At 37.5% G+C, this 21,148-nt stretch overlaps 3 protein-coding genes across 4 annotated transcripts; 1 reads left to right on the top strand and 2 right to left on the bottom strand.

Moving 5' to 3' along the window:
- Positions 1-2,231: 2,231 nt before the first annotated feature.
- si:dkey-148a17.6 (leukotriene B4 receptor 1) lies at positions 2,232-4,163 on the bottom strand. Its single transcript, XM_004067275.5, has one exon. The coding sequence runs from the start codon at positions 4,042-4,044 to the stop codon at positions 2,959-2,961; it is 1,086 nt and encodes a 361-aa protein (XP_004067323.1). The 5' UTR covers positions 4,045-4,163; the 3' UTR covers positions 2,232-2,958.
- Positions 4,164-5,556: 1,393 nt separating this feature from the next.
- On the bottom strand, positions 5,557-6,850 carry LOC101172802 (leukotriene B4 receptor 1). The gene has a single exon (XM_004067394.5). The coding sequence runs from the start codon at positions 6,709-6,711 to the stop codon at positions 5,698-5,700; it is 1,014 nt and encodes a 337-aa protein (XP_004067442.1). The 5' UTR covers positions 6,712-6,850; the 3' UTR covers positions 5,557-5,697.
- Positions 6,851-8,783: 1,933 nt separating this feature from the next.
- On the top strand, positions 8,784-21,148 carry LOC101164292 (E3 ubiquitin-protein ligase AMFR). 2 transcript variants are annotated; one of them, XM_078944591.1, is made up of 14 exons: positions 8,784-8,925; positions 9,705-9,977; positions 12,549-12,641; positions 12,764-12,928; positions 14,757-14,909; positions 16,257-16,297; positions 16,847-16,979; positions 17,075-17,208; positions 17,308-17,418; positions 17,652-17,848; positions 17,920-18,023; positions 18,543-18,677; positions 18,826-19,001; positions 19,302-21,148. In XM_078944591.1, the coding sequence occupies exons 2-14, from the start codon at positions 9,723-9,725 to the stop codon at positions 19,456-19,458; spliced, it is 1,854 nt and encodes a 617-aa protein (XP_078800717.1). In that variant the 5' UTR covers positions 8,784-8,925; positions 9,705-9,722; the 3' UTR covers positions 19,459-21,148. The 2 variants fall into 2 exon arrangements, with proteins under 2 accessions (XP_078800717.1, XP_011491010.1); XM_011492708.4 differs by lacking the exon at positions 8,784-8,925 and adding an exon at positions 9,000-9,219.

Here is a 21,148-nt window from a genome sequence, read left to right as displayed (position 1 = left end):
ATTCAAGTGAACTATGTCAAGATATTTTGCACAAAATGAAAACTTTTTAAGAAATTAAACAAAGCTGTGCTTCAACTTTTATTTTTCTACACATAGGTTTTTTGAGCTGTCCAGGGTGAGCAGGCTCCTGCGACCTTGTGACCCTAAAAGGGATTCAGTGGGTTTAAAAGATGAAATTTCCTTCGCTAATTTCTTGCATTTAATGCTGCTAATCCTTTTGTAATTTTCCTTTCATAATTTATTTTTGAAGATCTAATGCTACTTGAGCGTTTGTCGTTTAAAAAATTCCATATAGTGCCTTTATGTTTGAAAAGTTCCAACAAATAGGAATAGAAAAAAAACATTTATTTCTCCCATGATGTGTTTCATTGGCTTAAGGGAGTGCTGAGCTGTAAAAATCTTTATTCTTCTTCTTTGTATCTTGTGTTTCTTTGGAATAAACTTTTATAACAGTTTTTCCATACATCATAGAATCTTTGTAGATGGTTTTATAACAGAGTAAATATTGACAATTGCATTGTTTTTATCATTTATTATATTCATAAATTTTATATACGCTAGCTTCACCAGGTGTATGTCTATTCTTTTTATTGTGTTTTCTAGAAAATGACAGGTTTCATTTTCTAGAAGCATACATTTTTCAGTAGTTATGTGTTGACAGTATGAAACTGAGCGTCTCACCTGCAGTTGCTGCTCATCAGATCTCTGTGCATTTTAAGATGCATTAAGGATTTACCCCAAACAAAAAAAAAGAGAAATAATAGACATTTAGTTTAATATTTGACCTAATATTGACCTAAAACTAACAACATTTTGGGAGAATACATTGTCCTTTGTTTTTTTCTTTGTTCTTTAACATTTATGTATTTAGTTGTCACTATTAAATACAGAAAGCCCAGTTTTATTGCAAAAAACTGTTTTTGATCAGTCTTTCTATTATTTGCAATAAACCTTTTTGACAAAGTGTGTACACATTTGTGTCCCATTGTTATTTAAAAGAGATTTAAGGCAAAGAGAGAAGGTGGATAGGAATGCAGTAAGGACTGTAGAAAGTCAAAATTAAAAACAACCTCATTCAGAAAGAGATTATTGCTAATAATGAGAGGTAAAGACAAGACCGAACATGACGAAAAGAAGCTCAAACCCCTTGCACCTTTTCCCCCTTTAACCCACTATAATCCTCCGAAATCTTACCATATGTATCTTTCAAAGTGCATTTATTGTGTGCATTTTTTTCTCGATTTAACTTATCATATAACCCTTTTTTTCCCCACTAAAAGCACATTACAGTAACATTTATGCAAAACCAGAAGTTGTTTAACTTCAAATGGTTTTGCCGCCTTGGTTAAGTCTTTGGCCTAGTTCCCAGAATCCCAAGTTTTGTTGCTGCTGACACTCCCTTTTCTGCACACTGAGAGCCTTCAGCCTGCAGTGTACACAGAGCGTTGTGTCTGTTCTTCTTCTTTTATTCAAATTTCATTCATTTGAAATTGTTTGTATGTGGAAATACTTTCAAGTCCCAAAGCTTGAGCTGAAGGCCTCAATAAAAGAACTGATTTAAGCGGCACAAAACTGCTCAGTTATGTCAGTGTTTACTAATAGGGACTGACCTCTGTAGTCCTTCTTATTATTTACTGAAAAGCAGAGAAGTTTGTCTCAGTAGAAAGCTGAAAGAATTCACAGCAATTTATTAAACAAAAACGATTTCTATCGCAGAAAAAAATGGTTTTTCTGAGTTTTGTGTTAATGTTGCTTCCTTGTTTGGTAGGAAGACTTTCAAAGCTGTGTTTTTCCATTGCCACGTTCAAAGTGAGCCTCGGTAAAGTTCAATGAATGCTGTGAAAAGATCGGGGCTTTTAAAATGGGTGTGGTCAAATCAGTTTGAGTTCAAGCCACAAATAATTCCCAACCTGGAAATTAATGATATAGAAAGTAATTCTCTCAAATATTTGCTGTTATGTATTGCTTCAAATAGCCTGGCTAATATAAAAAAAATCATTGTCAAAACATCACTGTAATAGAGGAATTAGTGTTTTTTTTTAATATGTTATCAGGATTTTTCTTTCAAACATGTTAAGATACTGAGTCCCAATATATCAAGAACACTAAAAGAAATCTTGTGAAAATTGTAAATTATAAGTTCACCTTTAAAAATTGAGAGAACTTCACAGGAGCACAATTATGCCTCACAAAGATGTACTGCCATCTACTGGTAAATTAATAAAACAGTCTTTTCTCTTAGGTAAGCAATTTTTATTCATTTTAATATAAGTCGCAGCACCATTTTTCACAGAATAGTGTTGGCCCAATTAACTGATCAAAAATAACATATATATTATAAATATGTTTGTATTTACATAGTTGAATAAAAGTCCAAGAAGAACAATGACCTCATTCTACTCTGCTAAAGGTTAGAAGACATTGACAGAAACAAGGGCTCGATTCCTCTTTTTGTAGCCCCATGACGGAAATTTGTCTTTTTTTTTTTTTTGCAATCTTTATATCGAGAGGAAGTTGAAAGCTTGAGTTTTGTTCTACTGCAACAAGACAACTTTAGGTGAATAAAATGGGATTTTATCCTATTGGTTTGATTTACATAAAAAAATAAAGTGAACAAACTTGGATTTTCTTAGTGCAAAGATAGTCAACACATTCACAGATTTATGGGGTGTAGAACAGACAAGTTAAGCAAGAAAAAGTCATTGCCACATAAGTGTGGAAAATGAGAAGTGGTAAAGAATGACAGAAAAATGAGCACTTTATCCACAAGCAACAAAACATCTCAAAATTACACGTAATGAGAGTAACACACTTTTTTGACATTAATGAAACTCTAAATCTTCAAAAAAAAAAAAAGAACAGCTTTGGTTTAAATAGGAAATTAGAGACACTGAGCAAGAATATCATAAAATAAATATTTTGTCACAAAAAGTACACCAAGAACACTTCATTTCAGCATCAGGATGGTGTATCTTCGCACATTTTCAACAAAACATCCATTTGGACATTAGAATCAGACACACACTGTGAGGTTTCAGACTGATTGCTGTGCTTCTTGGCCACAAAAGACACCTCCCTGGTGCCTTCACCTGGGGAGGTGCTGGAGATGTGGCGGAAGAGCTTCTGGATGCCAGTTTCACGCAGGGATTCTCTGAATGAGCGAGCTGCAAACATGTAGAGGATGGGGTTGATTGTGCTGCTAACGAAGACCAAGGCTCCTGCGATGGTTGCCATGGTATTCCTGATGCTCTCCAGATTCTGTGCTGCATCTTGGTAGGAATCTTGGATGGCCAGGATAACAAGCGAGAGAACATTCCCAATGTGAAAGGGAGTCCAACAGATAGCAAAGGCAATCACGATGCTGCCAATCACCACGGTGGACTTGCGTTTTGACCTGAAAGTCATCTGAGTGATGCGGCTGCAGAGGCAGCCATAGCAGATCACAAGGATGGAGAAGGGTAAGATGTAACCCAACACTGTTTCTAGCAGAAGACACACAAGCTCTTGAGCTGTGGAGGTGTAAGAGCGGTACAAACACTGCTCCTGTCCAAAATCATTATCAACTATCTGAGTTGGGATGACAGGTATGCTGAACAAGAACGATACAGTCCAAACAGCCAGAAGAACTTTGTTCAAAGCTTGTTTTCTCTTCCAGTTAGCTGATGCAAAAGGGTAACGCACAGCAATAAAACGCTCCACACTCATAAGCGTTATAATGAAAACACTGCTGTACATACAGGCGTTGATCACAAACACCATGGCTTTGCAACAGGCTTCCCCGAAGACCCAAGAGCGCGCCAAAGAGTAGATCCACAGAGGCAGAGTGACGAGGACCAGCAAGTCTGCAGCAGCCAGGTGCAGGATGGTCACCACGGTGTGAGAGCGCTGCTTAACGTGCCTCAGGATTGTCCAGATCACAAACATATTCCCAGGAGCCCCGACCAAGAAGGATAAACCCAAGATCACACAAGCCCCCACAGTTCCACCATCCAACTCCCTAGTGGCCATTGTCTCTGAGGGAACGTACTCTTCAGAGATGCTCATGCTGCAAGTTTAAATGCTGACTGTGGTGTCTGGATGACAAGAAAAACAGATGTATTCAAAGGGAAGTCTTCACTTCTCGTTTATGCTCAGACCACACAGGAATACAGCATTGCTCCACACGCTGTTATGAGACTAACCTTGACTCGCTCATGACCATTTTGACCACAGGGATCATGCAGAAAAATGAGCATCTGAATTCAAACTCAATAATTTCAAGAAATTGTGTAGTTCAAAAAATAAGGCAAGGATTCCGGTGTAAAGATTGATTTTAAGCTGAAAGTACGGTGGCCAAGACACGCTTACATTTAAGATACAGCAACAACAAATCCCAGTACAAATGAATAAATACTGAAACACAACAGCAAATCATGAAACACAACAGTGAACAGTTCCGTAATTTGCTGTTGTGTTTCAGTATTTGTTCATTTGTTCCGAGATTGTTATTAGCGCTTCGTGATTTATTAGTTTGGGATTTATTGTTGGTTGTATCCTAAATATAAATGTGTCTTGCACCTCCCAGCCACCGTATGAAAGGCAATTGTAAAAACTTTGATTTGAAATGACAAACACAGCAATTTGAGAAGATGGTTTAAAAGATTTTCATTGAAAAGAAGAAGCACAGTTATCCTTCATGTAACAATTTTGACAACGAGTGATGAGGACTTAGACTGAGATTGACTTTAATCATTTTATCCAGTCATTGATTTTTTTTCAGTTATAATAGGAAAAACTTTACGTATTCACAATTTCATTCATTTTAAATTCCATGACAAACACATCTCTGGTTACAATAAAGAAACTGTGTGAGTATCTTAGAATCAGTTTACAGTTGTAAATTGTATCGAGATTTGAACAGCTCAGGACAAAAAAGACATCAATTGTGCAAAAAAGAGAGGTAGTTACAATGTGCAAATATGCAGAATTTTGAATTCTTGACCTCTATCAAAATAAAAGCCAGAATAATCTTTTAAAAATAGATGTAAAATAAAACCTGACATATTTTCAAAATAGGTGGGACTGTCACAAAATAGGCAGGCAGCTGGTTCTAATTGCAGCAGGTTTATTTTTTCAGCTAAAAGTCCACAGAGCTAAATCAGTGTCTGACAGAGGAGAATCAGAGAAACAACGAGGATGGTCAAGATCCAGATGCGGGGGCGGGGGGCAGGCGACAGGCAAACAGAGTCAAGGACAAAGCAGGGTCAGGACATCAGAGGATCAGGTCTAGCTGTAACACCTGGTAAAGCAGGCAGAGTGGGACTCAATACTTCACACTGAGTGAGGCTCAGTGCAGTATGGTACTTAGGTTTATTGTGAGTGATTGCAAATGAAAGTCAGATGTGTGTCATCCAGAAACTGCCCTGGGGATGCTGGAAGATGAAGCGTACTCAGAACTCTGGAGACGCTTCCCGCTGGTGACCAGAGGGGGAGACATAACTCGGACTTCTGACAGGGACTTTGTTCTCTTGTGCTCAAGGTAAGAAGGTTTATTTAGATGTATTTGAAGTAACATAATACTAACACAAAAATGCTGTAAAAAGGTAAACTATTTAATATTAAACAGAAATTGTAGAGTGTAATTGATAAATTAGATGAAGAAAATGTGTTAATGTTGTTACAATGTTTCATATTTAGTTTCACAGGTTTAAGGTATTTTTAACATGTACTATCAGATATTAACACTTCCTGGGTGGATGGCCCCTGATCCGACTGCTGCTGTACTGCCAGCTCTCTGAGTTTATTTGTATAAACAGTCATTTCCTGAAACAGCCTAACCAGGCGAGAGCCTTCCAGACTTCCTCTGAAATTCTTTGCAAAGAAAGCATACAACATGGGATTTACCGAGCTGCTAATGAAAACAAGAGCACCAGAGCTTAAGACAAGATACTCAGGGACGTATTCCTGTTCAGTGTCTGATATCACCAGGGAAATGACAGTAATGATGTTGATAATATGGTGAGGCAACCAACACAATATGAAAGCAATCAGCACAGCGTGAATAAGAACCACTGACTTTGGCTTTGAATTAAAACTCAGTTTCTTGATTTTCATGCTGACATGACAGCTACAGATGGAAAGAATGATTAAAGGAAGTACAAATCCTGCTAGTGTCTCCAGGCACACGATGATGATTGCTTGGGTATCAGTGCTGAACTCTCTAGAAAAACACTGGGTAACTCCACCAGCTTCGTTTAAAGTTTGGGTCAGGATGGCTGGCGTTCCAAGAGAAAAGGCAAGGAGCCACAAAAATAGAAGAAATGTGTTCATAGAACCTTTGCTCCCCCAGCGCAGCATTACAAATGGATGAGAAATCGCTACAAAACGTTCCACACTCATTAGAGTGATGAAGAAGATGCTGCTGTACATGCAGGTACTGATGAAGTACACCAAAGCTTTGCAGGTTCCTTCTCCAAACTCCCAGGTGTGCGCCATGGAGTAAATCCACAGAGGCAGGGTGATGAGGACCACGGTGTCTGCAACAGCAAGATGCAAGATGAGCATCACCGTGTGTGAACGCTTCTTCATGGATCTCAGGATGGTCCAAATCACAAACAGGTTTCCTGGAACTCCGATCAAAAAAGACAGGCCCAGAATGACGCATGCCAGTGCAGTCCCGGTGCCATACTCCTCAGGAGCCTCTGTGGGGGATTCCACAGTGAAGGGATTCATCCTCCAAAAATGAATTCTACTTCTAACGTTCTCTTCTGTCTGACTAAGAAATGATTTAAACGTCTCCAAAAACAATACTCCACTTCCCTTTTTGTGAAAACTGAACAGAAACCATGTATTTTCAAGGACCCAATTATCACATGGCTACTGTTGTTGCATTTGCAATGTTGTGTGTTTTAGTAAAATTGCTTAGACATATTTTTTCTTGTTTTTTTTCTCCTGTTTTTTTGTTGTTGTACCAACCACATCCTGTGGGGAAAAAATGTCTCTTATCTAACAGAAATGATTGCTGTTAAATGAAGATCCAGATCTTGAGAAGGAGACTGCTGGTTTTGGCCACTGATTCAGGATTCCAGGCAAAAGCTGAAAAAGAAAAGGAGGAAAAGACATCCATATTATGACTTTGTCTATGCTTATATCTCACTAACTTGTTTCATAATCATAACTTAGAATGTATAAAATCGTTGATTTTTCAAGGCAACGAGAACATACAGTGCTTTTTCTTTGATCACCGTGTCCCGTGAGATGTGCCGATCAATAGCAAAAAAGCTGAAATGTGAGTGAAAGTGCAATCTCCCATGGCACTGACAGATCTAGAAACACTCAAGTAGAAGAAAACAGATTACCTGAAGTTACACTTCACCAAAAGTCCAGCTCAGGGATGAAAGAAAATCCAAAGCAAAGTAACTTCTTTTTTTTTTCTGAATTTGAATCTGTTACAACACTCCCATAAATGTTAACTTTGGACTGCAACTTCATTTCTGTCCTCTTTTAGAGTAGCTAATAATTAACATCTGGCTATGAAGTTTCAAGTTTATTCTATCTTATCTGTCGTTACCCTTCATCATGATCTAGTTCCTAATTTTTGATTTTACAAAATATATAAATAAATATTAATATAAAATATATGTTAATGAAGAGTGAAAGCTGGAACATGAAAGCAATCGGTACCTGGAATTCTGTCATGACTTTATTATAAAACAGCTTTTTTTCTTCTTCTTCACTCAACAATTGGTACGTTTGTTTTATTACACAGTTTGTTCAATATTAATAGATATTACCTGACTCTGAAGTTTGTATTCGTATGCACGAATTTCTGTTTAGGTAGATAGTTTTATTTATTTTTATTGTAAAAGGAAAAAAAGGAAATGTGTTTGTTACAGGATGTATTGTTATAATGCATCTTAAAAAAAAAAACTTACTGTGTTAAATTTTATTTACTATCCTTTTAAATTGAGTTACTTTATAATAAACTTGTGATAAATGTGCAAAATCTTCTCTCCCAGCACCAAAAACATTATTCTAAAATTAAATCTTTGAGTGTTTGAAGTTTGAATAAACAAAAAATATGAGCAATTTGGCAATTTATTTTTATATTGACAAACCCCATTGACGCCATGAATTAAACTACTTTGACTCTAAACGTACTTTTTTTTTAGCTGGAAATAGTGATTACGCTGTCTGTGGGTTATTGGGTTTATAATATGTGGAAGAGCTAAACACATCCACAATAGCCTTGGACCTCTTCTGGTCACACACTGCTTTGGGATGCCATCACATTAGTCTACCATGGGCTGGCAGCCTGGTTGTGCTGGTACTACAACAGCCCCAAGCTGATCCTTCAAATTGTCAAAACAAAACATCAAGGAATCAAAAAGGACATCAGCTGCAATAACCAAAGCTAGCATTCCAAACGTATTCAATTACAGTAAAGGCCACCTGAAGGTTTCACAAATGTAAAACTGAGGCAATGACGTCATACATTTAAGACGTGTGTCATTGGTTTAAAAAATTGGGCAAATTCTTTATTGATGCAACTCAATCTGCTCTGCTGCCCATAAAAAAAAAAAAACTTTTTAAAAATACAAATGTATGGTTCTAATATATGATCATTTTTTAAAGGGCTGGTGTTATATCGAATTATCTACCAAACACTAATTTCCTAACATTGTGAAGTGAGTTTTTATGTATAAATACATATTTATTACTTTGAAAAAAATCTATCTAATCTGATTGGTCTCATCATTACATGCATAAACGTCTACCCTGCTGTCATTAGGGGTGAATTTCCAAAGAAACGACGTCTCCTGCTCTCCCGAATGAGTCGCGACTTTTCTTCTTTGTTCTAGAAACTACCCGTTCCTGTCTTCGTGGTTTATAGCACATTTTAAATAACACATTACAAGTGGATTCGTGCAGCTGATAGCAGCAAAGGTAAATGATATTTTAAGTGTGTGAAGTGAGTAGGTAGCAGCGAAATCGTGTGAAATCGTGTGAAATATGATTTGAATGGCGATGCCTTTAAACAGCCACGATGACGTAGTTTCCCTGCGCAACCAAGAAGAAGCAGCTCGCGAGTCAGCCGTTCAGCCTGTCGCTCTGCTCGGTGGCGTAAACATGACGATGTTGTCGTCCTCTATGATCTTCTTCGTGCAGCTGCACTAAAACTCGGTCCAGTGATTAGGACATTACCCGGGATATTGGGTCAAACGTTGTCTGTAAGGAACTGTAAGTGGAGTCTAGACACAAAGCCGCAGTTCGGCGATTGGTTTTAGCTTCGCAGCAAAGATTGGCTAACAAACTAGCTAGTATTAGGTAACGTTAGCTAGGTGAATTACTAACACTGGACATGTTAACTCACTTTAATTATTCTATTTGAATATTTTTGGTTTGATTATTTATTAAAATACACCCAAAGACAAAAAACCGAACGAACTTGATATATTTTTTTTAATTAAAGAAGCTTATGGGGGTTAGCCACTTCCTGCGTTAGTCTGTATTAGCATTTTATTGCTTTAGATTTTATATTCATATAATTTTACTAATGATTATTATTTTAAACTTGCCAGTATTGGTGAATTGGTATCGCCCTCAAATTGCAAACCCCATTGATTACATAATCTGTTTAGCTGTTTAAAGTCAGGCCAACATTGGCTAATCCAGATGTGTGTTGTTTGTTAACAGACTTTTTTTTCTTCCTTTTTTCGTTGAAGACTACTGCACCCACTGCAATGCCTCTAATGTTTCTGGAGAGGTTTCCGTGGCCCAGTTTGCAGACTTACACAGTATTGAGTGTGGCTTTACTCGCTGGGAGCATCTTCAGTGCCTACCCTACGGTGACAGACCCCGGCTTTGGGGCCTTGGAACCGGACGATACACCTGCTCCCTCCCACGTCGATCTTGAACACCTAAGCAATGCTGTCAGTAACTCAGAACTGGCAACAACGATCCTGTGGTATCTTGTGACCGACAGTCTGTTTGTGTGGGTAAGTTTCACTCACTTTAAAACGTTAGACTAATGTAGGGGTGTGACAATTCATTTTAACAATGGTCTGATTCATATCCTAATTTGTGGTTTCTTAATACTCAATATTGATTCATTTTTAATGGTCTGATATGATTCGATTCACTGACCTAAAATGAGTCGAGGACTAGGGAACACAAGCCACAATTTTCTAAGGTCCAGTGACGAAAGTTGGTGACCACAAATGGTAGAGCTTCCAATTCTGAACACAGAAATAAATGAAATGGCCCAATAGACCTCAAATTAAGTTATTATTATATTACGTCTTGCTGATCACCTTTGTTTTGCGGAAAACAATGGGAAAACCCGGTAATCATGTATAGATATATCAAGTTTTTTTTTTTTTTTAATGTCTCTTTCGATGCCACAGCTTCTCTATCTGTGCTCTAAACACCATCAATCTGTCACAGGACATTATTCAAGGGATTCAGCAATGTTGAATATTTTTCAGAAGATCATTCAATGTATACTATTGCATACTTTACCTCTGCTGAGTGCGGTTTATTATTCTGTATTAGGGACTTGAACCTGTGACCGTTTGTTACCGCGCTCTTTAACATTGTTTGTCACGATGCGACTTGTGAGACTTGGGTCCGCAACGACGAACCTCGCGCGGTTCATCAAGGTTCCTTGATGATGTGTTGGCGGGTGGTTTTTGGGACCTAATTTATCTTGTGCCTTTTCACTATCCATGACTCATGATCCAAAGCCATGAGAAAGCTGCCATTTTCTCACAAATGTCCGCTAAGTCCACTCTACCTTGTTTCAAATCAAAATCAAAGTATAAGCTATCCCAGTACACACAGTGAAGGGTATTTCATCGCTGTACATTTTCCAACGCGGAAACAAAGTTCTTCAACGGTGAAGCAAACATGCGCAAACATATGATGGCCGAGAGCTGCAAGACACATTTACATTTGAGATACAACCATTAACAAATCCTGGAACAAACAAACAAATCATGAAGCACTAAAAACAATTTTGGAACAAATGAACAAATACTGAAACACAAAAGCAAATCACTGAAGAAATTACAGAGTCCTGAAACCCAAAAGCAAATCCGGGTATAAATTACCAAATACCAAATCAAAAAAACAATCTCGGTACAAACGAACAAATGCAGAAACACAACAAGGAAAGTGGAGAAACGGCTTCTAACATCCTGAATCCCGGAAGTGACGTAATACATAACTAATTATGTATGATTTTTTACATTTCTTTATCACTGTTTTTTTTAAAGTGGACATTTTCAATACATGAAACAATCCAAAAGCATTTTTTTAAATTTTATTACTACAATACAAATTACAACAATGTGTTAGCAAGGTAAAGTTTTTGCTGCACTTCCGGTAATAATGGTATTCCCTTTCCATTAAGCTTGCACTAGTGCAAAACACGACTTCAGAAGAAGGAGAAAAAAATGAACGAAAGCGAGCAGCTGCCAACGGAAAGGGAATACCATTACTACCAGATGTGACGCAAAAACTTTACCTTACTAAACATTTTTTTATTTTGTATTGTAGTAACACAATTTAAAAAATGCTTTTGGAATGTTTCGTGTAATTAAAATGTCCACATAAAGAAAACAGTAATAAATAACTTTAAAAAAATCATAGTCAATTGGTTTTATATTATGTCTTTTCTGTTAGAAGCCGTGACCTGCTTTTGTTGTTGTGTTTCTGGATTTGGTCAATTGTAACAGGGTTGTTTTTTGTAATTCTGTATTTGGTCATTTCCCCCCGGATCAGCTGTTGTGTTTCAGGACTCAGTAATTTGTTCCATGATTTGGTGTTGTATTTCGTGATTTGATGTTGTGTTTCAGTATTTCTTTGTTTGTACCGGGATTTGTTGTTGTTGTATCTTAAATGTAAATGTGTCTTACACCTCTCGGCCACAGTACAAACGTCATGCACAGTGACACCCTTTGCAGTACCTGCTAGGACATCTTTAGGCAAAAATTCAACCAGTGTGACTCAGAGATGAATACCTGGGTACTGAATGGTACAGGGGAAGTTACACCAGAAATTGTACATTAAATATGTGTACAAACATACAAGAAAACAAGATCCAATGGCAATTTTAGTTTCATGAAGTTCAGCCCACTGTTGTTTTCCCACATGAAAATAATCCAAACTGAACATTATTAAAACAGTCTAGCACACTCTATGGTCACATATCTTTGCAAAATTCCAAGTTTTTCCACACATTGGACTGTAATGATGACTTGATCATTTTTTGCTGTCATTGTGTGTGTTGTCCGCTGTGATGCACTTTATCGGTTTTACGTTTTAGTAAAATAAACCTACCGTGTCTTAATCCAAATGGTATTTTCCAATACCGATTGTAATCAATTAATTTCATTCTGAAATGATTTTAAAAAACTATAAGTTGATATGATTCATAACTTCCCTCTGACAGAAGGATCTGGTTGAATCATAGGAATATTCATCAATGAATTGATTAATGGTTACACTCCTACTAATATAACGAGTGCATCTACCAAAACTCACTGTTACTTTATACCATTTCCTAGGTGTTGGTGAATACATTCTGCTGCTCCTTGATGCTAATTGCAAAAATGATTCAGTATGTGGTCTTTGGACCTCTACGAGTCAGTGAGAAGCAGGTGAGTTTTTAATTGTCTTAAATTCAACTAATGGGTTTAGTTTCTTTAAAAGTGTTTTAGCTGACATTCAACAGACACTAATACAAATAATTATATTGTCCTTCTTTTCTCATCCCCTGCAGCATCTCAAAGACAAATTTTGGAACTTTATCTTCTACAAATTCATTTTCATCTTTGGAGTCTTGAATGTGCAAACCGTTGAGGAGGTGGTCATGTGGTGCTTGTGGTTCTCAGCTCTGGTTTTTCTCCATCTCATGGTGCAGCTTTGCAAAGACCGCTTTGAATATGTAAGTATGGGGAGCGAACATTTTAATTTCAACTCTTCCTGGCTGTTGTTGTTTTTGTGGAGGCATTTAATAATTTGTTCTAAATATTTTTTATATATTTATCTAATTGCTGCCATGCAATTAAACTCAAGATGTTAGCTTGACAATTATTTAACAAAAAAGCAGAATTTGAACTGCAAGAGATTTTTATGGAAACTTTTGTTTCATTTTTTTATTTAGTTTTAGATATATGGAGTTCATCAACTTCTGAATTAAGAGTGGTCAAAAGACTGCATGTTTTTGATTGGCAGATGTTTACCAAGAAAGAACAAAGTGTTAGAAAAATGTATTTTCTGAAACTTAAGTTATTTTATCTTAGGAGCTAGAATTTGTATTTAGAATAAACATTAGGGCTGCACGATATGAGGAAAACCCGCGATTTGCAATATTAGTTAATAATATTGCAATAACGATATAACTTGTGGTAAAGGAACAAATAGCAAAACAACCATCAACCAAACATCTTTCTCATTTAATTGAAACAGTTTGAAAATTATACACCAAATGACCCTTATTGACACAGGAGATGAACATCTGACATAAAAGGCTTCCATCGGATTGGTCGAATGCATAAATGGATTTATTTGATTCGTTAAACACTCCAAGCTGCCATAAGATTGTTTTAGCACATTTAAGGTAACCATTTATAGCAATTTTTTGCCGTCTTTTGCGATCTGCATATTGCACAGCTTGATATCGGGATAACGATAAATTTGCAAATTATTGTGCAGGCCTAATTTAAACATGTCTAATCTTGTTTTGGCAGTTCTGATATTGTTAACAATTTGTAAATTAGGATACTAATGCTGGATATCTAATCTACGATGTTTAGTCAGGCTTTACAGGTTTTGGTTCTCTCCTATACTGGATACATGACAGCACTTGTTTAAAACTTATACTTTAGCTTTGGTTTACATAAACTATTCAAAAACTGCTTTGTGAATGTTATAGCAAGACTGTATATTTTCTTCAGAAGATTGTTTCAAGTGTCTTGTATCATAAAGTCTTAGCCTTAGATCTATTATTAGCCTCTTGTGACAGCATGTTGGTGGTACAGTTTCACTTGCTATATTGGCTTCCCCCTGGATCAAATAGTGTTCTGCATGTTGGGCAAAACAAAGTATCAAATTTAATCTTCTTCTACAAGCCTTCCCATTTAAAACACGATGAAATAAATGTTGTAGCTCTCATGTGATGCAGTCTGAGTTGGTATAAATGACTGTAGTTTCTACCTGGAGTTGCTGCTAGTTCTGTTTTTTGTGAATCTCTTTTGGTACACTTGCCTCACTTTGTATGCTCGACTGTGTGCTAGTCCTTTGGCTCTGTTTCATGTTCCCTCTCAGGTTGAAGTCTTTTGTGTTTCCCCAGCTGTTTTCCTTCCTGACTCCTCAAAGCTTTAGGTTCCCACATTCGGGTCAAGATAAAACATTTGTGTGAAACTGTTTAAAAAAAACCAAAACAACTGCATGTAGATAACAGAACTGAATAGTTGGTGTCTGCGCTTGCAGCTGTTGACGTTTTTCGGACGGAATAATTTGATCAGAAGGGAACAGAACTGGTTTCCAAGAGCAACCGTGGAGTCCGTGGTCTGTTTTGTTTGCTTTTTCTCTACTTTCTCACCCTATGACATTTGCAAGAGAAGCACCAAGTGAACTCTGTCATATTTATTTAATACTTTTTTAAACGTAGGAAGAAAGAGCCTCAATTCCAGGAAAGCAGGTTCTGAACCTGAAGACCTTAGAAAGAGAACTTAAATAAAAAAGTCTGTTTTTGTGTTTTTGCCCTGCAGCTGTCTTTCTCCCCCTCCACTCCTATGAGCAGCCACGTGAGAGTGCTTTGTCTGCTGGTCTCCCTGCTCTTGGACTGCTGTGGCCTGGCTGTGGTCTGTGGCTTCTTAGGGGCTTCACATGGCATGCACACCCTCTCCTTTATGGCAGCAGAGGTAAGAGGCTGAAAACACAGCAGGATAAAGAGGCAGGGTTAGAAAAAAAACAACAAAACATTCTTTGGAGGATTTTATGTAACCTTGGTTCTACTCATACATTCATATCCTTGAGATGGAAGAGTTGCATTTTTAGAGACATTGCTGATACATATTGCATGGAAAACGTCTTGATCTGTCCTGATCAGAGACTCTTTATCACTAAAAAGTGAGGTGTGGATGGAACCAGCAAACATTGAAATGGTTTTTGAGGAGAACTGTTGCAGCATTCATTCCTCACAGATGGGAGATTCATGGAAATTATGCAATGAAGATAATGGGGCCATGCTTGTTCTAATAACCTTTAACTTTTCTTGGAAAAAGTTTATAAACTCATTATGTCTCTGATGGAAATGATCAAATTGAGAGAAATCGGAGGCTCTAGTGCTTGATGACTTTCTTAAAGCAATAATTGTGTTACTCCTGGTTAATCTCTTTGAACAACATTCTTTTTGACTCAACATTTTGTAGTAAGTTATCTTTATTTTCTTCTCAATAGAAGAATGACTTAACAATGATTTGTTGTTGTTAACTCAGTAACTTAATTTAGTTATTAACATGCTAATAAATACATGACTCAACCAATGAGGTTGAATATTATAATGGTGCGTTTTGGAAATATGTGATAAAGTAAGCAGTCACGTCACAGGCTTCTTCTGAGCTTTCATGCACATTGAGCAAGAAAACCTAAAAAAAAAAAAAAAAAAAAGGATTAGAGATGCCCACAGTGGCTGCTCATATTTGCTTACAGTTGAGGTAAACAATGGAGGTTTATCCTCAACAGAAATGGCGTGCATCACAATATTTAAAAAGAATGGGATGCATTTAAAAACTCAAAATCAGTCAATGAATGCAGCATTCATGTGTAACTGTGGCTTCTTTACCACACTTTTGTTTCAAAAAACATAAAATACTCTATTAGATAATCAGCTGACATGCTCAGTTTATTAAACATTCATCACAGGTTAGTTTTGTATCATATTTTGAACTGTTTTTAATAATTATGCAGAGTTCTGTTTACCTTTGGTGGGAATGTCATTGTATAAAAACAAGAACGTCCATCTATGTTGAATATTATGATGCATTGGTTTATTTTTCCATTCTAACTTATAAACATTTTAGGCATCTGAGTAATTTTTGCCATCATATTTATGGTTGAAGTACCTTTTTAAAAGTAATATTATTTTAAAAAAGACTTGGAAAACGTAACAGAAATGAGTCTACTTGGAGTTTTTGCTAAGGTTTGTTCATTGATTCTGTATTTTTTCCAAAACAAACCGCATCATTAGAACATTTCTCTTCTTTCAGTGTTTATTAGTGACTGTGCGGACTGGACATGTCATTATGCGGTGAGTATGTTAAAACTTGCAACACATCAAGCTGTTGGGATGACATGAAGCATGCAAATGATGGATTTGACTTGTCATGGGATTGTTTTGGTTTTATTAGCTCTGACATGAAAGACCTTCTTGTTGGGGGAGGGGCTTAGTAATGTGCAAAAACTCTGATCCTCATGAAGTCGGCTGATCAGGAACGGGGGAATTTTTCGTTTTTACAGCGTTAAGTAAGAACTTGGGACATATGGAGACATTTTTAATGCTATCCCATTTTAAGGGATGGTTTTACTGTAATGTTTTTGTGTTTTATACTCTAATGTAGCTAATTAAAATTAAACAAAAAAAGCTTTAGCTAGCATTTGATTGCTGCTTTAAAGGGGCCTATACCATGCTCAGAGCGCAGGTTTTTAGAGCAATACTGAGAAAAGCAGGACTTTTCTTTTCCTGAGGAAAGAACATTCTAATACACTTAAAAGCTCAGTAAATTGTTTTGCATGGTGCAGCCATTTAAATATATTTCCTCCAGTCCAAAATCTTGTTGACATATTTCGTATCTTTCAGTTACTCCATCCATCTGTGGGATTTGAATCATCCAGGGACCTGGGAGAGCAAAGGCACTTATGTCTACTACACTGACTTCATAATGGAATTGGCTATGCTGTTTCTTGACCTCATGCACCACATCCACATGCTGGTACCATTCAGTCTCAATTGAATGTATATCTTTGTTTTTTCTTCTACGTTTGTCCTTTTCTACTTTAAGTTTCTATCTTTTTTTTGTCCCATTAGCTTTTTGGTAACATCTGGTTGTCCATGGCAAGCTTGGTTATCTTTATGCAGCTGCGATACCTTTTCCATGAGGTCCAGCGGCGTGTTCGCCGCCACAAGAATTACCTTCGTGTCATCAACAACATGGAGGCCAGGTGGGAAAATGTTGCCTTTGTTTTTTTTGACTGGCTCATTACGTTTCAGCCATGATTTGTAATTGTGTGTCACATTTCTGTTTTGGTTATTTTTGCCAGATTTGCTGTTGCTACAGCTGAAGAGCTAGCGGCCAATGATGATGATTGCGCCATCTGCTGGGATGCCATGCTAACAGCACGCAAACTACCTTGCGGTCATCTCTTTCATAAGTAATGAAGCAGTAATCTCTGTATAAGTTCAGCCAGATGGACCTACATTCTATTTATGATATATGCACATATTTTATAAGTTTTGTTGGTGTTTATTTACCAAACAAAGGCTTTTGTTCTCTGCATTTATCAATTTTGGTGCAGTGATTGATAAACCTTGTTGTCCTTAGGTAGAAATGACTTTTTATTTGACACTGGACTATTTTGTTTGATTTATGTATTTATTTTTACAGCTCCTGTTTGCGCTCGTGGCTGGAGCAGGACACGTCGTGTCCTACGTGTCGAACGTCGCTGAATATCAGCGGCGATGGAAGTCAGGTGAGAAATCAGCAGCCAGGGGTGGGTTTGGAAGACAATATCGGCCCAGTTGGAGCTGCTCCAGACGCTCGGCCGCACATCAACCAGCACAATCACTTCTTCCACTTTGATGGTAAGTCTGCTGCACAGATTGAATCATAAATATCTGCTGCACCTTATAACAGTCATACATTCCTCCTTTAGGATCTCGCATTGCGAGCTGGCTGCCCAGTTTTTCAGTGGAAGTAATGCACACCACCAACCTTCTGGGCATGGCTCCACCAAACAATTCCCAGCTTATGGCCATGGTAAGTCCAAGCCATTTTTGAGTTAAACTCAAAAATGTGTCACAATTGTGAGATTGTCATCTGTTAAAGACTTGCGGGGAGTTTTTGTATATTGCTACAGAGATCCACCCAAAATTTAAAACGTTAATAAAAAAAAGTCTCACGACCTCATATCTATTCCTTTTAACATGAACAAAATGTATAGAAAAGGGAAGAGTGTAGTCTTTGATTTTCTTTGTAAACAAACATCAGTTCCTCTATGGGTTTTATTCATTTTTTTTTAAAAAGTGGAAGCATGAGTTGTTTTCTTTACTGTATTTGTTCAAACTTGTGTTGATGATAAGAAGTCAGTATAAGACCGAAAAGACAATATGATTCTCTTTTGGTGCTTGCTTTTAATAAGATTTAGAAAATATTGGCGCGATTTAACTGAAGCTGGTCAAGCCAAAGATAACAATAGGATGTGTCTTTGTATTTTCTTTAAATCCTCCTTCTCCATTTATATTCTCTTCTTTCTCTTTGTGCATTTCTTCTCAACAGACGCATCAGATTCAGGAGATGTTTCCTCAGGTGCCCTCGTATCTTGTAATGCAGGACCTTCAACTGACTCGCTCTGTGGAAGTCACAACAGACAACATTCTGGAGGGACGCATACAGGTGCCCTTCCCCACACAGGTCAGTATCTTTGCATTCTCTGCAGCAGCGTTCCCCAAAAGAAGACTTGTCATATGGGTTTCTTTGGTTGTCTTAAACTGTTTTTGTGTGACTTTTTTCGGGCTTCCATTTGTCCAGCAAAATTGTGTATGTGTCTTCTTCCCTTCAGGCCATAGAGCATTCACCCACAAATGAAGAGCAAGCAGGTCCCAGTGGAGCATCTGAACAGAACGCCAACGAGTCGGACAACATTGAGGCCAGAGGGGGTCGTTTCTCAAAGTCAGCTGACGAGAGACAGAAGATGCTCATGCTGAGGAAAGAGGAGATGCTCCAGCATGCACGCAGGTTGGAATGCTGCTATTCACTATGAAGGGATTAGGTAGAAAATGACGGTGGCCAGGAAACCGCCATTGCTGCAAAAAAAAAAAAAAAGCAACTGTTGCCTTTTTTGTTTTTGCAGTCACTTTTTTTTTTTTCTGCTGCAATGGCGGTTCTCAGCCACCGTAGAAAGGTTAGATGAGTGCTAAAATGAAGGTTAAGTCTGTAGCCAAAACTGGTAGACACCACAAAAGCAATAAAGGGATGGTCGCATGGTTTTCAAAAAAAGTTTTGGTTTCTACTTCTATTCCATGGTTCCCCCTGCAGGAGATATTTGAACAAGTGTCCAGAGAATCAGGACGAGGACTTGCCCAGACTGGAAGAGGATTCTGTCCCCGAAATGGACTTGACTGTGCTGAGACGTAGAACAATGGCGGCAGCTGCAGAGAGACGCATGCAAAACCAGCAAGACGCAGCGCCCTGAAACCTGCTTTACTAAAGCCGGAGAGCCCATCACCTCATCATCCCGAGAGGCAACAACAGTTATTTCAGCCTTGACCCATTCGGTGTTGTCGGTGGTCATCACCTTTTCCAAACTGTAATTAAAAGCATTGCAAACATGGCCTGTGGACTGTTTTAGGCTGCCTAAAAAAGGTGAGACTATTGAAAGTTGCCTCAGCATCACTGATTCTGCTGAATCATAAACGAAGGAGTGCACTTTAGGACGCGCGGTGGTGCATCACCCTTTATTCTTGGGTTGCACATCACAGCCAGCAGCTTCAGCAGTATCAGTCCCTGTTGTGACATGCTCTTAAAAGTTACCATTCACAAGTCAGACACAGGAAAGGCTTCAGAGAAAAGGGTTGAGATGAGAAGCTATTGTTTCTTAATCAGATTTGGACTTGAGTCTGTTTCATTTTATTATGTTTGGTCACTTGCTTTTTCTTTTAATACAGACAGCTTTTTTTTTAAATCCTGGATGAAGAAACTCGTCCGGTATGTGCGTCATTTTCAACTGTGAAATAAGTAGCAAACATGTTGTGGTTCTTACCGTATGGTAAGAGAATGTCACTTTAGTATTGGTCAGCCTGTCTGTCACCTCTGAATGTTTCTATTGACATTATGCTGCAAACAGTGTTTTTTGAATCGCATGGGCTGGTATCTGTTTAGTCTGTAACACCATCATCGGGATGAATTACATTTTGTACAAAGCATTGGTTATTCTTTTGAAATCTACTGCTTATGATGGATACAAATGTTTTTTTTCCTTTTGAGTATGAGCTTTTAGTTATCTGAACACAGTTGGTAGAATAGACCAGTCGTTCACAGCAGGACTTGCTGTACTTGTTTTGACACCATTGTGAGAGGTTTACCAAGTTCTAGAGTGGCAGCCAAAATGCTTGCACTGGAAATGTCTCTTAAAAAGAAAAAAAAAGTATCAAAATGCTTCAAATGATAGAAAAGCCTGCTCTCTTTTGCTCAGATGTTCCTTTCTTCGTTTGGTGACAAAGATTCTGAATGAGAAAAGTTTTGGGGTTGGGGTTTGTCTTCTCTCATTGCAGAGAGCCCGTCTTCCTCGCCTTAAATACCTTTAGTTGTGAATATCACTGGACAACATAAGCTAGGCTATTGACACTCAGAAGAGTGTAGATTCACAGAATCTACCTGGACGAGACATATCAGTGGACAGGAAAGTTGGAACTAGAATAATTTTGTTCAATGCAGTGTAAGACAGGTTTGGAGAAAATGCACAGGTGGTAGACAAAGACTCATTTCTTTCACTTGATCCCAAAGATCAGCCCCAAACACTTCCACAGGTGGCTGGAGTTTTAAATGATCTTTCATTTATTGTCTTTCAAACTTCTTTGGGGATGCTTTAAAGAGATTTTCCATCTAGTTTATCAAATTTTGATTTAAGAAAAAATAACTGGACACCTATGCTTTTGTTTTCAGTTTAATACCTACTAAACAAATGTTAACATCCATGATATATTTTCTTATTCATGGGATATTTGTAATAACATTTCTTATTTAATTGCAGTTTTTTCTTTTCTTTAATAAACTATCCCCAGGTTGTGCCTAAATGAAGAATGGGAAGGTTAAAACTCAACTTCTGTAAATCAAATTTTTGTAAAATATGATAAAATAAAACTCAAATAAACTGCTTCTACAAA

Source organism: Oryzias latipes, chromosome 3 (assembly GCF_053564925.1).
Source record: "Oryzias latipes strain Hd-rR chromosome 3, Olatipes_Hd-rR_3.1".
NCBI lineage: Eukaryota > Metazoa > Chordata > Actinopteri > Beloniformes > Adrianichthyidae > Oryzias > Oryzias latipes.
The sequence above is the reverse complement of the archived record's forward strand: the minus strand, read 5'-3'. Positions and strand labels throughout refer to the sequence as shown.

Coding starts and splice junctions, on each gene's coding strand:
- LOC101172802 (XM_004067394.5), bottom strand. CDS start 6,711: ATGAATCCCTTCACTGTGGAATCCCCCACAGAGGCTCCTGAGGAGTAT.
- si:dkey-148a17.6 (XM_004067275.5), bottom strand. CDS start 4,044: ATGAGCATCTCTGAAGAGTACGTTCCCTCAGAGACAATGGCCACTAGG.
- LOC101164292 (XM_078944591.1), top strand. CDS start 9,723: ATGCCTCTAATGTTTCTGGAGAGGTTTCCGTGGCCCAGTTTGCAGACT. Junction 14,910..16,256: donor TCTCCTTTATGGCAGCAGAG/GTAAGAGGCTGA, acceptor CTCTTCTTTCAG/TGTTTATTAGTGACTGTGCG. Junction 17,209..17,307: donor ATCAACAACATGGAGGCCAG/GTGGGAAAATGT, acceptor TATTTTTGCCAG/ATTTGCTGTTGCTACAGCTG.